This window comes from Ascaphus truei, chromosome 2 (genome assembly GCF_040206685.1).
Source record: "Ascaphus truei isolate aAscTru1 chromosome 2, aAscTru1.hap1, whole genome shotgun sequence".
NCBI classification, from domain to species: domain Eukaryota; kingdom Metazoa; phylum Chordata; class Amphibia; order Anura; family Ascaphidae; genus Ascaphus; species Ascaphus truei.
The window spans coordinates 419,406,724-419,425,839 of NC_134484.1; the positions used below are offsets into that span (position 1 = coordinate 419,406,724).

The window sequence follows — 19,116 nt, forward strand, 5'->3', positions numbered from 1 at the left end:
ATTTTAGTCCCATTAATCATTTCTGAGAAATATATGACATGTACACACTATAGTATATTGACAATAAACTCTTAAAAAACAAAGAAATTAAATGTCCTACAACATTCGAGTTAGACCCTTACACCATTGCTACAAATAACAGGTCGACATTTTCCCACTACATAAAACTACATGATGCATGTGTGTATATTGTGAATCACCAAGACTTTAAACATACGCAAAACTGAATGGCAAATTAAATGGCAGCATACAGAAATGTTAAGCAAAGCATATTTAACCAGTGTTAAAGTAACAATTACACACTGAATTCGCACAAAATCAAAGTCAACTATTTGGTTCATTTAGAGCTTACCTTTGGGTTTACTGCTTGGCTTCTAAGAAAAACGGTTAAACTAAATTTGGCACGTTTCACCCATTTCCCTGGTCTATCAAGAGACACTTCAGTAATCATTGTGAAACAAACACAGCACATACAGGGATTGTAGGAAGAAAAACAAGAAACTAGAGGGTAAAACCATATCATCGGAAAGGAACATGATTAAGGTTCATGTTCAATGCGATTAAGCGAGAGCTGACTGCAGCGCTTGGCAATGCAGTAAAAGGAAAAAAAATGGAAATGCCTTCCCAGGGTTTTTATACAGTTCAGGTGTGGTATCATATTACAGCATGTCCTGCTCAATCTGTAACATGCTTATTGCAGACAAGTACAGCTTGTCTATCGCTTGCATTCATAAGGTTATAAAGCCTAAGTGTGTAGCCATAAACATAACACGGTGAGGGCGAGGCTCTTAATCCTGCTGCAATAAACACAATATTATAGTGAGTGTTATGTTACAATATTAAAAACAAAAAAACAAACACATCCTCTTAAGCAGCACATGCATATGTTCTCCAATAACTGGAGCCAAATCCAGCAAACAGGCATTACAAAATCAGGTCCGGTGTTAACAGGCTACAATCTCAGACATATTACAAAAATAAATAAAACATTCCATAAAGATACCAGAGAAATGGCTTCTGTGCATTTCTTACCAGTGCTGTGACATCCTTTGGAAACTGCAGCTGGCAGAAAATAAAGCATAGTAAAAGAGCTGCTTACTGATGTAAAGACAGAATTATGTTGTCATACTGATGCCGGGTACAGGCAGCTAAAAATACATCTACACAGATTTCTCTGGAAGGTACCAAAAGCGGCAAAGGGCGGTGGAGCAGAATATTAATTCCAAACCCCTTCTATGACTGCTGTCACACACACACATACACCTCCTATTTGCTAAAGGAAAACAACACTGGATGTATTTAAGTGCATCCTTTCTGCAACATGTAGGTAGTCCTAGCTGCATGCTACTGATCTTTCCTCCTACTACAGCAATTACGTGCTCTCCCCTGAGCTTTCAGCCGCTCTTCTTATAGATGACGAAACGAACGCTCTATTATTCATCTGAAAGTGTGTCTTTCTTGCCATACAATTCTGACTACAAGCTCAGCTGACTGCAGCTGCCTTTCACATTCCAGCTAAAATTAGAATGCTGCTGAAGAAAAATCCTCATTTTCATTGCCCATATTACAGAAACATTTCACTGAAATCTGTGTACTAGTTTGTGAAAAATGCATTGATCACACGGCTAATAACAGACACTTCACCAGCAGTGCATCCCTTCTGCAAATGAAGGCGGGTTCTACTATACTGAAAGGGCATCTTCCGTTGTCAGAGAAACAAAGAAGTCCTTGCCTTTTGCAAAATGTTCATGTATAGGTGCACATTAAATATTTCAAGGCATACAATATTGATTGCATGGTGTCAATTATTTGCTTAAAAATAAAACTTCAAAAAAAATGCCAACTATAAAAAAAAATGCAAATGTTTTTAAAAATAACTGAAAAAAGTCCACACATTTTGTGCTTGACCATAAATGACACAGACTTGGTTATTTCATTTATAGAGCAGAGATGCTAAATAGATGAAATTTAAGGGGAGGAGGAGAGTACTATTGTACTCTAATTCCAATATTTCACACAATACTGTATATAGGATACAGAAAGCTGCCAACTATTCCATTAATCCCACAGCTAACTAGTTACATTACTCTCCAACAAGTGCTATACATAATAAATCACCTCTTCAGAATAATTTGACAAAATTATGAAACAAATTTAAAAAATTTTTTTTACATGATATGGGATTCCGGTTTTGTGTTTATTTTTTGCAAAATGCCTAGATTCTTTTGTTTTCTTTTTCGGCACTCTCTTAAAAAAAGAAAAATTTTTTTTTTACACGTATCTGAATTTGGTGTTAATTGGTTGGATTTTTTTTTTGTTTTTTTTTTTTTTTTAGTATCCCTACTCCTCCGTGACACTTGTCTCCCACCTCTGGACAGGCTGGCACAAGGGGTGGAACTTAATAGGACAGGATGCTTCGTTTCCGGTTTGTATCGATTTTAACCGAAAGTGCAAGATGATCAGTGTTTTTTTGGGGGGGGTGGGCTGTAAAAACCTAAAACTGGAATCTTTACACATGACTAAATGTAGTACTATCAATCGGCACTACAAAAAAACATGGACAGCTGGAAAAAGTAGCTCATACCAGCAAATGCCATTTACCTCTACTAAATTCAATGGGTCCTAAAGTGCTTCATAATAACTCAAACATACACTGTGATCAGCAATGGAATCCTTCTCCCAACAGATTGAACACTTAAACAATGTTATTTTTGTCAGGAATCAAGTGTGCAACAGCTGGTGAAAGCATGCTCCATATGATTCTCAATGTCTCACGGCACCCGATTTCCTTTCTTCCTAATTAAGAAATGCTGCCCAATGTTTCCTGGCAAAATAGTACACAGGGCTTGAAAATTAGATGCTTTTAACCATTTATCACCGGATTATTATGATTAGAATTGCCTCTATTCTGTGGTAAGCCATTCATTGTGATAAAGCCACCAAAAACACATTGAAGGTCCCGACATCTTATAGTACTGTACATAGAATTTCTAAGGCACCTTAAAGTCAGTCTCTCGCTATACAAATATTATTGATTTTGCAGACTACGTTTATTTAGATTACACAGACGATTCCAAGGACAAGAGAGCACTTGTTAATTATAGCAGGATTGATCTTATATGGCAAAATAGAAAATGACGTGTGCCATTCCATTAAAAGGGACAGCTACCACCCACATACAAAGCTTGTTTCTTTCTACCTAAACAACACCTGAGATATGCAATACTGCGCTCTGGTGTTGCGGAATCTGTGAAGAATGGGTTATTTCAGTCAAATGTAGACGTGCATAAATATCAGCATTAAAACTTGGGAGACAGAATGGAATGATTGTCTATGAAGCTCATCTGTCATATCACATGGTGGTTACTCTTCCAACTTGTGTACAATGCAAGTTACTTGGCAAGCAAAGAAATCTGTTTAGTTTGCTTTCTATATCACAATCTGCTAGTTATGGTGGCCAATCAAACTGCGGTTTTAGAAGAAGTTCAAACAAACGGGTGCCAAATACCAACACAAGATACTTTTTTTTAGATTTTTAATAGCCATGGGGTTAGAATGGAAAAATATATATATTTTTTTTAATATAATATGCACTAGATATATATATAGTAGGCACACCCCAAAAACAAATGGGGACCAAGTGGACGTGTCCAGGAATAAATACAGAAATATTTCACCCTTTATCTACATGCCCGCTTTCTCTCTGCCGTCCTCGCCCTTCTAACCCCAGACCCTGGCTAAATTCACACACATGCATGCATGCTGCGTTCCTCCACTCGCCTCTGGAGGAAACGGTCCTCCCTCTCCTCTCTCAGCCCTGCTCCAGACCCTGACAACCTGTTCAAGAACTACAACTTTGCCCTATTCTCATCTCTTGATCTACATGACCTACTTTCTCTCTGCCGTTCTCGCCCTTCTAAACCCAGACCCTGGCTAAATTTCCACACGCGCATGCTGCGTTCCTGCACTCGCAGACATCCTTCACTACAGATTTATGCTGTCCTGTTTCAACTCTGCCCTCTCGCAGGCTAAACAAACCTACTTTTTTTTACTAATCAACACGCACAAGTCTAACCCACACTGACTCTTCTGTCTTTGACTCCCTACTCAGACCACCCTCAGCTGCCTCTTCTTCCTCCATCTCACCTCAGGACTTTGCTGACAATTTTAAGGAAAAGGTGGAATCCATACATCAGAACATCACCTCTTTTTCCTCCTCCCATCCTACACAGCTTCCCAACTCTCCTCCTTCCTTCCTTGACTCTATCCGCTGTCTCAAAGGAGGATGTGTCACTGCTGATCTCCTCTTCTCCTTCTACCACTTGCCTTCTTGACCCCATTCCCTCCCATCTCCTAAAACCTCTTGCTCCTACTATAAGCCCTATGCTCACACACAGTTTTAACTCCTCCCTCTACTCTGGAACCTTTTCCTCCTCCTTCAAAACATGCAACAGTTATACCATTACTCAAAAACAGCAAGCTTGATCCTACCTGTCATTCTAACTTTCGACCTGTCTCCCTCCTGCCTTTTGCCTCTATAAACTCCTTGAACGTCTTGTATTCTCTCGCTTGCTCCACACCTATTCTATCCTAGATCCTCTACAATCTGGTTTCCGCACTGCTCACTCGACTGAAACAGCCCTCACTAAAATAACTAATGACGTCCATGCTGCCAAAGACAGAGGTCATTACACTGCTCATATTACTCGACCTCTCTGCAGCATTTGACACCGTGGACCACCCTCTTCTTCACATTCTCCATACTCTTGGTATTCGTAACAGAGCTCTATCCTGGATCTCCTCTTACCTCTCCCATCGTACTTTCAGTGTCTCTTCTACCAACACCTTCTCCTCTATCGATCTCTCTGTGGGGGTACCAAGGGCTCTGTCATGGGACCTCTTCTCTGTACACACTTTCTTTAGGTGACCTAATCACATCTCTTGGGTTTAATAATCACATCTATGCTGACGACACAAAAATTTACTTTTCAACCCCCTGACCTTACACCTGCTGTATAGACAAAAAATTTCAGAATGTCTCTCTACGATATCATAGATGGCCCTCCACCGACTCAACATGGCAAAAACAGAGCTCCACATACTTCCTCCCAAACCTGGCCCTACTACCTCCTTCTACATTTCTGTTGGAAGTACTATCATTCACCCATTAGCCCAAGCACACTGCCTAGGGGTCACACTCTACTCCTCTCACATTCAAAACGTTTCTAAAACCCATCGCTTTTTCCTCCGCAATATTACAAAGATACGCCCTTTCCTCTGTTGCTCGACTGCTAAAACTCTGACTCAAGCCCTCATTTTCTCCTGTCTCGATTACCGCAACCGTCTGCTGTCCAGCCTTCCTGCCTCGCCTACAATCTATCCTATACGCTACTGCCAGAATCACTCTGCTCTTTCCTACATCTGTTTCAGCATCTCCCCTCCTGAAATCACTCTCCTGGCTTCCGATCAAATCCCGCATCTCGCACTCAATTCTCCTCTTCACTTTTAAAGCTTTACACTTATGCCCCTCCTTACATCTCAGCCCTAATTTCTCGCTATGCACCATCCTGACTCTTGCGTTCTGCTCAAGGATGTCTTCTCTTTATCCCTTTTGTATCTAAAGCCCTCTCCCGCCTCAAACCTTTGTCACCGACTGCCCTTCCCCTCAATACCAGACTAGCACCCTCTCTATCCACCTTTAAGACCCACCTTACGACCCACTTGCTTAAAAAAAAAAAAGCTTATGAAGTAGCACCGTGGCTAATACTATACACTATACATAAAGCTTGTCCCCCTTCAGACGCTCTTAGCCGAATGCCCTCCTACTGTCTCTGTACGTTCTTCCTACCTACCAATTAGATTGTAAGCTCTTCGGAGCAGGGACTCCTCTTCTGAAATGTTACATTTATGCCTGAAGCACTTATTACCATGACCTGTTATTTGCATTTGTTATTTATATGATTGTCACATGTATTACTACTGTGAAGCGCTATGTACATTAATGGCGCTATATAAATACATACATACTCAAAACCCGGTTTGATGAAGAACACTGCAATGGTAGTGTTCAAAAAGATTTGTAGTCAACATACATAGTAACCAACGTTTCAGTCCACTGCAGGACCTCTTAGGATATTATGTGTGTTGAATACAAATATTTGTAATCACTACCATTGCAGTACGTATATATATACACACACACACACACACACACACACACACACACATATATCTATACATATACACACACACATATATATATATATATATATATATATATATATATATATATATATATATATATATATATATATACATATATACACACACACACACACACACACACACACACACCAAAAAAACGTGTGCATTTGTCTCGCGCCGGCCAGGTCACGTGAACTGTTCGCCCAATGATGTTGAACCAGCTCTGTGACGTCATCGGCCACGCCTCCGATACACCCCGTCTACCTAAAGGACAAACATCTCCTGCTGCAGGAGTACATAACACCGCACAAATGCACGCGCACTACCCATGGACGCGGCCTAAGGATAATAATTATACAGTTACAGTATGGGATGTTTTTAATCAGCAATTTAAGTTTATGTAGCAAGCTACACAGTTTATTTCAGGTCTCCCCTTGATCTAAAAGTTTGTCACCAAGAAAGTGTTACACAAAAAGTGATAATTTTCCCCCAGTGCACCAAAAAGAAATGACAAACTTCCTGATAGAACTTGCGTTTAGTTTACAGTTCGATGTAGTGTTTAGTGCACACTTCTGGCTACAGCCACCAGCTGTGGCTCATTGTGGAAGATCTGTCCTCTGCGATTTGGGTTGCGACAACAAAATGGTTTTGACCTTACAGTATACTGCAAACATGAATGGTCACACCAATAGAGATACCCATCATGAATGCCACACCTGTGTGCATGTGACAGGGATCAATAACCTCCAGCGATCCAGATGAATCGCTTAATTACCTACACAGGGAACTACAAAATTAGCAATAACTCCCCCCGAACCTTCACACTACACCTCAATTACGCTGCCACCCCCAAGAATAATTTATGGTCTTACCCACAGGAGTTCTTGTCCTCTGTTTACTAGTAAAATATGTAACACAAAACCCAATGTAGAAAAATGTGCCCGAAAAGGAGCTTTAAACTCTTCAAAAGGTTAAATTAGAGCCCAAGACTGTACTTCTTACATTTTAGGTTTAACATATGGAAGTGTACAGTGCTTGTTTACACAAAAGCAATTTTACACAAAAGCAATTTTACAAAAACACAGAATATAAAGAAAAAGCGTAATATGTAATTCCCGTGTTATTGGTATAACCCCCCCCCCCCTGCCGCCACCCAAAGGAATTCTGATTTTTGTACTCAAAATCATTGTTTTATGCTCAAAACCTTTACCTCTGTAACAAGGTCAAGTCAAACTTTTCTGAGTGTCTTGGTTATCTCCCACTCATCAATCTTTCAGGGCATTTAAGGCTGAGAGAGAATGATTTTAAACTCAAATAAATCAGAGAATATAAAATACCCCATAACTCTCTCCCTATAACCCCTAGAATCACAGTTGCATTAGTATGATTTTGCCGAAGGCGCAGATATCCTTAATGCTATTGAAACATAGTTTGAGGAAACAAATATCTGAGATATGCAATCCAGACACCCTGTAATATTTACGGTCAGTACAATTCTGTATTTGCTCAAACAATTTAACATGTCTAGCGTGACAATACCTTTTATCACGGCTTTGATACACACATCCTGCAATGCATTCCTGGCACGGAGTGTGTGTGTGAGTTTGTGAGTGACTGCATTCTGAGGGAGACTAACCAACAAAAGGTTTAGTATCTTGGTACCAAGCAGTACACTTGTACAGTGTTCAGGTCATATGGGTACAAGGAGTAGTCACTTTCAAACAGGAAATGAATACAGACTTGATGACAATTACCAACGTGTCTAAAGTAACCAAAGCTCAATGTTTAGATATCAGTATTAGCATTAGCACAACGCATTCGGTCAATCCTTCAGTGGCAAAGTTCAACAGATAGATTTACAGGATTGTGAGAACAGGCAGAAAACAGGTAACAATCTTTAGTTCTGGTTCAGGTGACAGGTGATGTTGGCTGGGTATGGATAACTGAATTGTGTGGGGGGTTGGAGGGAAAGAAATAACTACTGTATGACATTTATTTTTTTAGACACACTGAAGGAGAGAGGCCTGCGATTAAATTCTAAATAAAAAAAAGTCCTTCCAGATTCATGCCAATTCAGTTTGCCAATTGAATCACACACTTCAATTTCCATTAACAAGTGCTAATGCGATTTAGTAAAATAACCTGCACACTATTGAATAGCTTTAGAACAGAAAAATAGCTAAATCGCATTCGAGAGAAGGTTAAGGTAACTGGCCATGGTTATAAAAAATAAAAAAAAACATCGAAGGAAGACTTGGGTTTTTACACTTTAAAGATCATTTTGCCTTCCATATGATGTTGCGACACTGCTAAATCGCACTAGACTGCAGCACAATTACAGAAAGCTACCTCTATGGCAAAATCAGCAGTATTGCAGTTTAATGAATAGGCACTATTGTCTTTAACAATACTTAATTCTTCTTACTGTTCTGTCCCATAAGGAACACAAGTACACAGACCTTACAAAGCAGCAGAAGCAACACTGTTGGGTACCAGAAAAATCAAAGATGACAAAAAAAAGAGAAACGTGTTGTATAAAAATACCAACATTCGTGATGATTAAAGCTAAAAAGCGGTTTGTTTTCTTACAGTCTTTGAAGTATGGAATCCTGTGGGGCCGGCCTGTGCCATTGTCAGCCCCAGGGACCTCTTGCTTCCTGAGATTTATGAGTAAAGGTGCCGGTTTTAAATCTACATCCAGGAGAACCAAAATGGCCCCTGGATCTTCCTCCAATAGGAAGCCACAACCTGATTGTTAGCAGCTTCCTAATGGATGGGCATTTAAATGCCCAGTAGAAACCCTGATAACTGCACCTATGAGAAAATGTGTAGCATGCTGGCACCTTCAAAAGGAGTTAATGCGTGTACATTTTGAAAGCCAATAAATGTCACATTTGAGACAAAACGGATAAGAAAATAGTTTCTTCACACAAGTTATTAATGGGCTGGCGGCACATTGTTAAGAGGCTGCCAAGTGTCACAGAGCTCTCTACAGAAAGCATTACTTTCTGAATATATGTAAATCGCCTATTTCTTCACTGTGAAAATGTTTATCGTTCCGGGGCCACTAGACAAGTACCACGCTCTATACGGCTGATCAGAAATATACTCACTGTTCATTGTAGTTACTACTTGCTCTCTAAACCCTAGGAACACATTGAAACAGGCGATTTCAAATCACAATATTTTGCATGTGAACTGAAGGACCACAGGGGGATTCTTCAAAACAGTAGCTCTTACTGTTATAGTGCCCTTTTCAACCAAGAGAGCCTGTTAAAAGCACAAACCACAGACTGATTAATAATAAATGGAACGAGCAGTTTCCCCTCTCCTCTCTTACAAAACACATTTGTACTGTGAAAAAGGCCAGGTATCAGAGTATCTGTTTTGTTACCATACGAAGGTTTTAGTTAAAAAGGTTATTCATCCTTAACGTAAAAGCAATACCAGAGCAATGACTGTACATGGTTTTTTTCTGCTTCCTACTGTATGTTTTGCAAAAAGCAGGAGGTGCAATTTTATTTTTCGCAACCTTGGCTTTGCCATCATTCCATTGCTTATCCATCCCCATCTCCTTTCATCAAACCTTCAAAGCCCTCCTTACAAAAATTCAGGAAATACAGGCCCATCCTGAGGACATTGCCCAATAAAAGAAATCAATGTAAAGATACCAATGTATGGGCATTTCATTGTAAAGATCATGCAGACACTTCTGCACCACTAAAATGAAAAGATAATGTTACTGATGCCCAATGTTGCGTTTTTTGCTTTACTTTATTACATGGACAAGTAAGTGGTGACAGTGCTCATTTGGATTTAATTTCCCAGAATCCCTGCCTGCAGTCAAAGCATTGTATGCCAAGGGATAGTGGGGATAAGCAGGGTTGCAGACCTGTCAGGCGTGAATGTGCTCACAAATGGTATTTTTATTTACTGTACAAATTGAAGACAGTACTTTTGCTGCTTAAATAACTTTCCTTCCCAAGACCTATCCTCAAAACAAAGCATGTGGAATGCATTGGAATTCAGACTGCTACCATGGCAACAGATGCAGAATAGCAAATAGCATCGCTAACATCCGGATGACATGTTCTGCTAGGGAAGCTTTGCAGGGGAGAATGAATAGTAATAATACTTCATAACTTCCACCTGTTTAAGCATTTAGGTAAGGTCAGTGGACACAAGACGTGGACAATAATTAAACAGAGTGACAGGAAATAGATTAAGAAAACACAAACACCAGTTTAATGTGTCAATGGAGAACAACTGGATCAACATAGCAGTTTGCACCTGTAGCACGAGTCGTCAAAAAACAGTCCTAAAGGGCCACCAACAGGCCATGTTTTAAGGATATCCCAGCTTCAGGACAAGTAGTTCAATCGACAAGACACCTGTGCTAAAGCAGGGACATCCTGAACCTGACCTGTTGGTGGCCCTTGAAGACTGGAGTTGGTCACCGCTGCCCTAGCGGGTCAAATCCAAACTGGACTATAAACTTGCGCAATAATAATATATACTGACTTCCTGGGGATACAAGCTACCCGAAACATTGTACTTTAATGTTAAATGATCATTGTTTATTATACACTTTTTTTTAAAAACAGCAGCACCCACAGTATTTATTTATTTTTAAAGGATGTAACCTAGGGGGTTCCCCATGGCTCCCGAGATGCTTCCTGGGATGTAAGTCCCCTGTATCACGCAAGCCAATAGGAAACAGCAACAGATCACCTTAGATGGGTATAAATGCTGGTAACTTTAACAATCAACTCATTGGAGAGGTTTTAGTTACAAACTGTTGAATAAGCCTAGAGAATGGTTACGACAAACATGACTTGCAAAAAACATGCTTTCTAGCTGTGAGATTTGACATGCTGTTCACAGTGGGTTAAAATGTCCAGTGCTTTAAAAAGAGGTTCCTAATAATGTCCAAACAGAACTATGGGGACAACAATTAATTGTGATATAGAGGAGGCAATGTAAAGTTGATTTATTAAAATAATAAATACCTTTATTGGGCCATCTACATAACATTTAGGTTTTTAATACTTGAGAAAATGTTATATGGTGCACTCATTTCATTTTTTTGCAACTCCAATATAAATTTGTGCGTTGGGAAGCTCAATTAAATACAGATGGAACATAACAGGACTGACAGCGCAAACTGTGCATTGCCAGTCAGTACTAGAGATTATGCTTTGAAATTCATATTCCAAAGGCAGTAGTGAACAAAACATAGCACAGTGCAGTAATTAAGCAGATTGAAGATGAGCATATTTGCAGACATGGCAAGATCAGGAGAAAATTAAAATCATCAGGAAAAAAGGTGTAAGCGTTAAAAGGCAGATGAACCATCACCCTTCAGGGCTTATGGGCTAGTTAAGAATCTACCTTAAATAAAAATTCTTGTTCACAGATTTATGGCCCATATTACATTTACATTATCTTTGGTAACTTAGTCTTGGATTTTCTCTAATAATGATTACAACTTCCTCCCCCCCCCCCCCAATCAATAATTGATGGCCAATCGGGGACCTCTTCTATATACCAGTACTCTCAAGTGCATCGGACGCTCTACTGGATAAAATGAGAGATTGGTCTGTTGAGGATGCACACAATATATTATAAACGTTCATCCCACATTAGTAAATGTAGTAACTGATCTGAGGCAGAATACTTTGTTACCTACAAAATATTGAAAGCGCAATCAAGTAATAAAAAATACAACAGGAAAATGTAACATACGTTGAATGCGATGGATATGTCTTTTTTCAACCTCATCTACTATTAACTATGAAAAATAGATGTAGAACGCCAAGAAAATGAATACAGTTCTGTTTAAAGCTCAAGTATAACAGGTCAATTTGGTTCATGTAATCGCATAACTTACAGCTGTTATGCTAAAATAATAAAGGGGAAACCCCAAGCAACTTCAACTAATCAGTGACTTCTGTTTCAGAACCTCAGCCCAAAAAGTGGAGTAGGGTCAAGACAGGACAAACATGTTCATGATCACTGGCATCAACCAAACAGTTCCTGTGCAAAATACTCAGAACAGTCCAGGTTCTAATTTGCAAAGGTGACCGTCCAAACAAGTTAATGGCTACCTTACTACACATTAACCACTTAAAATAACGGCTCTACTAATTTGTTTCTTGTGAAAAACGAGTGTTTTGCATTTCTCTAGGGACATTCGATTGAAGCATAACAGCTACTTATGTTCATCTGTTTAACCAATGATGGTATCATTACAGTGCAAGCAAAAAGCAGAAAGAACAACTCACTTGTGGCTTTGAGGACTGAGTCACCAGAAGATAGATAAAGATAGGGGGAAATAACTTTTTTAAGCTTGTTTACCATGGAAATATAAACAATTTCACAAAGTGATTGTGAGCTGGCAGTTTAACATTTTACACAATGCATTTCTAATAGGACACTGCCGATTGACTAATCCCATGGTTTACGCAATCCCCTTTGTTTGCAAACCTCTCAAGTCACTGCAAGTATCTTAGAAGCTCGTTATCCTCATATACTAATTCCAAACTATCCACAACAGTTTCAATAGAAGCAGGAAAAGCATATTGCAAGTGAAGTAACCTCTGCAACGGCCCAATGTCAAGATTAGAGGTGTGCAAAACGTGCCCAAGCTTGCTTTTCACTCGAATTTTCGGGAAATTGACAAAGTCAAAGTGAAATTATATTTTAAGATTATATCTGGCAGCTGTTGATCAATAGTAATTCATTGCAACGTACCATTATCCAAAAAAAATGTATGAACTGGTATTATATCAAATGTAATAGTCAGTATATTGCATCAACAAATACACATCCACAAACGATCATCAACTAATAAAAAAGATCTGATATACCGTATTTCCTCGATTGTAAGACGCCTTTGATTGTAAGACGCACCATCGATTTGGCCCTTACAATCGAGGAAAATTACTTTTTCACTTATCATGTTTCAGGAGAGGTCTCATGTCAGCGGAGAATGAAGTGGGCGGCGGCGGCGGCAGGAGAGGTCCCATGTCAGCGGAGGATGAAGTGGGCGGCGGGGGCGGCAGGAGAGGTCCCATGTCAGCGGAGGATGAAGTGGGCGGCGGCGGCGGCAGGAGAGGTCCCACGTCTGCAGATGGTTGAAGATGGACAGCGGGTGGGTATGCAGCAGCAGGACAGGTCCAAAGTCTGCAGGTGAATTAAGATAAGAAGACAGCGGGCGTGCGGCGGCAGGAGATCATAAAGCAGGAGAGCTGAGCAGGAGCAGAGCGGCATGGGGGGAATGGCTTGGGAGGTGCACACCGGTCAACTTCTGGTGTTACTTTGTGCACCTTCCAAGCCGTTCCCCTATGCCGCTCTGCTCCTGCTATTATGATCTATTAGCCGCCACAGCACGCCCGCTGTCTTCTTATCTTCATTCACCTGAAGACTTGGGACGTATCCCACCGCACTCCCGCTCGCTGTCCATCTTCAACCATCTGCAGACACGGGACCTCTCCCCCCGCCGCACACTTCGTCCTCCGCTGACATGGGACCTCTCCTGAAACATGTTAAGTGAAAAGAGGGGGTTTGTACAGTTTTTTTTAAATACATCGATTCTAATATGCACCCCAATTTCAGACATGTGAAAATCGAAAAAAAGGTGCGTCTTAGAATTGAGGAAATGGGGTAATACAAAAAAAAAAAAAAAAAAAAAACATGAATTTTTTTTACAGAACTTAAAAGTACTCTAAAATAGGAAAGTAGATCAAGATCCCAAGAATGCATTTATCAAATACAGGAACACACTTACCAGTTGCAGGATGTCTTCATCTTTTGGCATCACACTAAGTTCTAACGTGGAATCACTGAAAAAAACAGCAGAATGTACAATTTTGACTTAAAAAATAAATAAAAAAATAAAAAAATGATTGCCACATGATTCAATCGTTATAACGCACGCACGCACGCACGCACGCACGCACGCACGCACGCACGCACGCACGCACGCACACACACACACACACACACACACACACACACACACACACACACACACACACACACACACACACACACACAGAGAGAAAACAAGTTAGAGATGTGCAAATGTCCTCAAACATGCTTTGCGAATTTCTTCACAAATGTTCACACCGGTTGGAAAATCGCAACCTCGCACACACCTTAAAAACAATATTTTCAACAGATTACTGAAAATAGTGCCACGTTCCCCAGAATGTTGGGTAACAGCAATATATAAAAGGGCCATGTGACTTTATGACAAAGACTTTATGCTTGGCAAACATTTTGCCACACTGTTTTCTCAGTGAATTTAGCCTGGTTTATGCAAGTCTGTGAAAATATCACATTTCTATTGAGACCTGCTTTACATGAAGCAATATAAACACAAGTGAACACAGGATTCAGAATCATAATTGGATAATTCTGCAGACATGAATGCAAACTGGGTGAAACATATACCTGTATACATATTACAATCTAACACATTCTGTGCATATAAACTCATTTGTTTGTTGTGTAAGGCCGAGTCCATGGTCCCTGCTGGCGTGCTGAGGCGCATGGAAAGCGGGTGCTTTCCTTGGCCTTGCGGTTGCTTACCGCACGCGCTGTCAGCAGCCGTCAGGGGGTGGGCCGGGGGCGTGCGGGCCAGTGACGTCACGGAGCTGGTTCGCCCTCATTGGGCGAACCGCTCACGTGACCGGCCTGTTTCGCCGGCAAGCGGGGGAATTTAACATTCCCCTAAGACCTGCGCTTCCGCAAGCGCGCGGAAGCGCAGGTGAGCCCCTAGTAAAGCCGCTCTAATTGCGGCTGTAGGGGCTCAGTGCTGAGCGGGAGCGCGCGTCAGCGCGCTTCCGCAAGCAAGCGCCAAACATGTCCGGGGCCTAAGGCAGGAGTGCTCAACTCCAGTACTCAGGAACCCCCTCCCCCCTCCCTTCCCGCCAACAGGTTAGGTTTTAAGGACATCCCTGCATTAGCACAGATGGCTCAACAGTGGCTCCCTGTTCTTGAGGGCTTGAGCTGAGCACCCCTGGTGAAAGGCATATTACAAATATGAAAAACATTACAGATCTGAGCTGCTTTCATACACAGAACCCTTAACATGTACTTACCGTAATTACAAAGTAATACGTTGTTTTACTTATAAGCATTATTATACAGAAAGTGAAGGGAAGACAACCCATCATTAACAGTCAAAAAAAATATATATTTTTATCCCACTTGATGAACCTGTAATCTTCTTTGAGAATGAATTCTTTTTAAAAGTGTTATGAAATGTAAGAGTTGACAAGCGATATAAACACAGAAATGGCAAATGCCATATTTGACAGAAGTTTACATACCTGTTCTGGATTAGAGCAATCACTTGGGAATAAGTCTTTCCAATGACACTTTCACCATTCACTTTTATGATTCTGTCCCCTAGGGGTAATAACAGTAAAAACAAATAAATAAATAAAAATTTAAAAAGCACTTCAGGAATGTAGATATATTGCACTTATTTTACTTGGAACATTTTAATGCTTTTATATATATATTTTGATGCATGCCATTTTTAAGCTTTAAATGACTTTCACTTTCAGAAATGTGCCTGTTTCTTTCAGATACATCTACAGACCTCATTATTCCAGGGCCCAGAGAGCTTAGCTTTTAACATGTCTGTGCTGGAGACAGCTCCCCACCTAGGACCAAAGTGAACTGATAGTTTAAATGTGCCATTTCTGAGTAGATCATAGGCAACTCGGCGTGAATTTTAGCAAGAACTAGGTTCACTGCTGCTCAATTCAAATGAGCACAGATTAACCAGTGAAAAAATGCTTACCAGTTTCATTACATAAAGACAAGGTTTGAGGAATATTGGAATTGCACAATTGACAAATTACGTTTAGATCACGGGAAAAAAATCGGTAATGTATAAATTATAGACTGATGAGAATTCTACAAATTGATTTACTATTGCGTTTTGAAAATTAATTGTTAAAGTTGCGATTGATGGGAATAATGTACATACAAGAAAGTTTGAGAACCCTTTAGGATTTTTCACATATTTCAAACCTAAAATGTTATTAGATCTTATTCAAAGTCCTAATAATATATAAAGATAACCTGAACAAATGTCAAAATATGATACTTTTTCAACATTCATTTATCTGCAATGATTCAACATTCACTATCCGTGTGTGATAAAGTATGTGAACCTTCACATTCAGTACCTGGTAGAACCCCCTTGAGCAGCAATGACTTCAACTAAGCGTTTCCTGTAACTGCTGGTCAGTCTCACATCAGTTTAAGGAATTTTGGCCCATTTATACTTACAGAACTGCTTCAACTCAGTGACATTTGAGAGCTTCCTTGCATGTACAGGTCCTGCCACAACATTTCGATGGGGTTTAGCGCCAGACTTTGACTAAGACATTAAAAAATGCTGAATTTCTTCTGCAGCCATTCTTTTGTAGATCTGATTCTATGTTTAGAATCATTGTTTTGCTGCATGACCCACTTTCACTTTAGCTCCAGCTTCAGCTCACAGATGGATGGCCTGACATTCTCCTCTAGAAACTTTTGATACAATGCAGAATTCATGGTTGTGTCAATGATGGCAAACCGTCCAGCTCCTGAGGCAGGAAAGCAGCCCCAAACCATCACACTCCCACCACCATGCTCGACAGTTAGAATGAGGTTCTTCTGTTCTAACGCAGTGTTTGGTTTTCGTCAAACAAAGTTTCTTATGGAGGCCAAAAAGCTCTACCTTTAACATGTCTGTCCAGAGAACATTGTTCCTGAAGTCTTGTGGATCATCTATATGTTCTTTGGTGAACTTCAGACAGGCAGTCATTTTCTTTTTGAGAGCAGTGGTTTCCTCCTTGCTATGCTTCCATGAACACAATACTTTTTCAGTCTTTTTCTGATGGCTGAATCACGAACACTCACATTAGTCAAGGCGAAAGGGACCTGCAGATTAGATGTTTAACTGGTGTTTCTTTATGACTTACTGGATGATTTGCCAATTTGTTCTTGGAGAGATTTTTGTAGGACGACCGCTCCTGGGTAGACTTACAGTGGTCTTGAATGTTCTCCATTTGTAGACTAGCTGTCTGACAGTGGATTGGTAGAATCCCAAATCCTTAGAAATTGTTTTGTAACATTTTCAAGACGGATGAGCATCAATAACGGCTTTTCAGAGATTTTTTTTGATCATGGCATGATGTGTTTCCACACACCTGTATGGTGAAGACCAAACTCACAAAGTTGCTGTTTTTACATTGGGTGGGGCCTCCCAAACTCACCCCTGAAGATCAACCTAATTATGTAAACATCGGATTCTAATTATCCCCTTTAATTTAGCTGATAAAACCAGGATTTCATTTTGGTACATACCCCGACTCATTAATCATTGTTTGTCTAATTCAAACATTGTTTCAAAAAGACATGGAATTGGTTAATATAACCCCTATTGGATATTTAAGAAAAGACTGTTTTTTATTCAAGAAGGTTATTATGGAAAATCTATGGAATTTCTTTAATTATCATTGGGGTTCACAAACGGTCTCACCACTGGACATACAGGAAGTATTGCACTTTTAGGTCAGTGGTACAGAACAAAATACAGTTGGTAACTACTGAAGTACATACAGGATAAAGATGTAAAAGTAAAAATAGGAATTTTACAAAAAGATTTTGCCCAAATATACTGCTGACAAAGTGGAAGATGACTGTTGCATACACTTCTCGTTCAGCAAGAGGTAGTAGGGGTGGCTAGATACAGTATTAAACATGTAAAACTTGCAGGGGTAAATCTATGGACATGCCCCAAATTGCTTTTACTTTGTATTTTAAATCCTGGTCAAATGGTAAAATCCACTCGTAGTTATCAGTTTCCTACAGGTTCTCAAAGCAGCAGTTTGTCGCACTGCTCAACCATTTGATTGGGATAGTTGCTCAGTTTAGGACTCCTTTGAACGTTGTCCATCCCAGTATGGAATGAAAGGAGTTGCCAGAACGTCAAATTGGTAAAGGGGACACTGACAGATGACACCCTTGACTTCCAGACAGACATTTATTAAAAATGTTGTTTAAGTTAAATATACTTGCATGTGCGCGTGTACACACACACACACACACACACACACACACACACACACACACACACACACACACACACACACACCATTTTAAAAAGAAATGTATGTGTATATATTTTTTTATATTAGTTAAAAATAGGGTATTAATACCTTATAAAAAAGAAAGGTGTGTGATTATATCAAATCTTCACACACTTTTCTTTTTTAAAAGGTATTAATACCCTATTTTAACTAATAAAACACGTCGCCGTCTTCAGATCATATTGGCCATGCGTGGTATTGCACCTTTAACAGTTACATTAAACCTGAAACCCACAAGTGACTTCCAAGCCCCAAGCAGAGTATTCACTACTACAGGATCTTCTCTAAATTGATCATCTCCACCACACATCTTTAAATACTCTATGCTATTCTGTCAGCCAGATATCTTTATCTTGCATCTCTATCTGATACTGAAAATGATATTTTCACTTCTTGCTTCATATTCGACGTGTGTGTGTGTTAATTATCAGTAGAGGTTAATGGTAAATATTAAATAAAAAGATTCAGTACCTGTGCATAATCCTGCTCCATCCGCAGGGCCCCCCTCTTTAACTTGTTTTACAAATATGGTATCCATTGGCTCCAGTCTGTTTCTTGGTCTTCCTGCAAAAAGAACACAAACATGAGGGGAAAAAAAAGTTTTACATCAAGGCACCACATGTTTATTTCTTTATGTAAGCTCTTTGGACATTCAAAATTACTTTAGGGCAAATTGCATTAAAACCAACATTTTGTTCAACAATTTTCAAAGTGTAAAATTAAATTCTGCATCTTCTCTATTAAAAAAATAGAT

General features: G+C 39.8%; 1 protein-coding gene across 10 annotated transcripts in view; it reads right to left on the reverse strand.

Moving 5' to 3' along the window:
* The window catches only part of ARHGAP21 (Rho GTPase activating protein 21), a 138,240-nt gene that overhangs the window by 41,971 nt on the left and 77,153 nt on the right, over positions 1–19,116 (reverse strand). For 6 of the 10 annotated variants that reach the window (XM_075587599.1, XM_075587593.1, XM_075587594.1 and 3 more), the window contains exons 4-7: positions 18,834–18,926; positions 15,543–15,621; positions 13,994–14,048; positions 1,033–1,062 (exon numbers count right to left, since the gene is read on the reverse strand). In XM_075587599.1, coding sequence (XP_075443714.1) covers positions 1,033–1,062; positions 13,994–14,048; positions 15,543–15,621; positions 18,834–18,926 — 257 coding nt within the window. Of the gene's footprint in view, positions 1–352; positions 607–1,032; positions 1,063–13,993; positions 14,049–15,542; positions 15,622–18,833; positions 18,927–19,116 lie in introns of those variants that run through there. The other 4 variants (XM_075587598.1, XM_075587602.1, XM_075587597.1 and 1 more) reach the window with 2 other exon arrangements.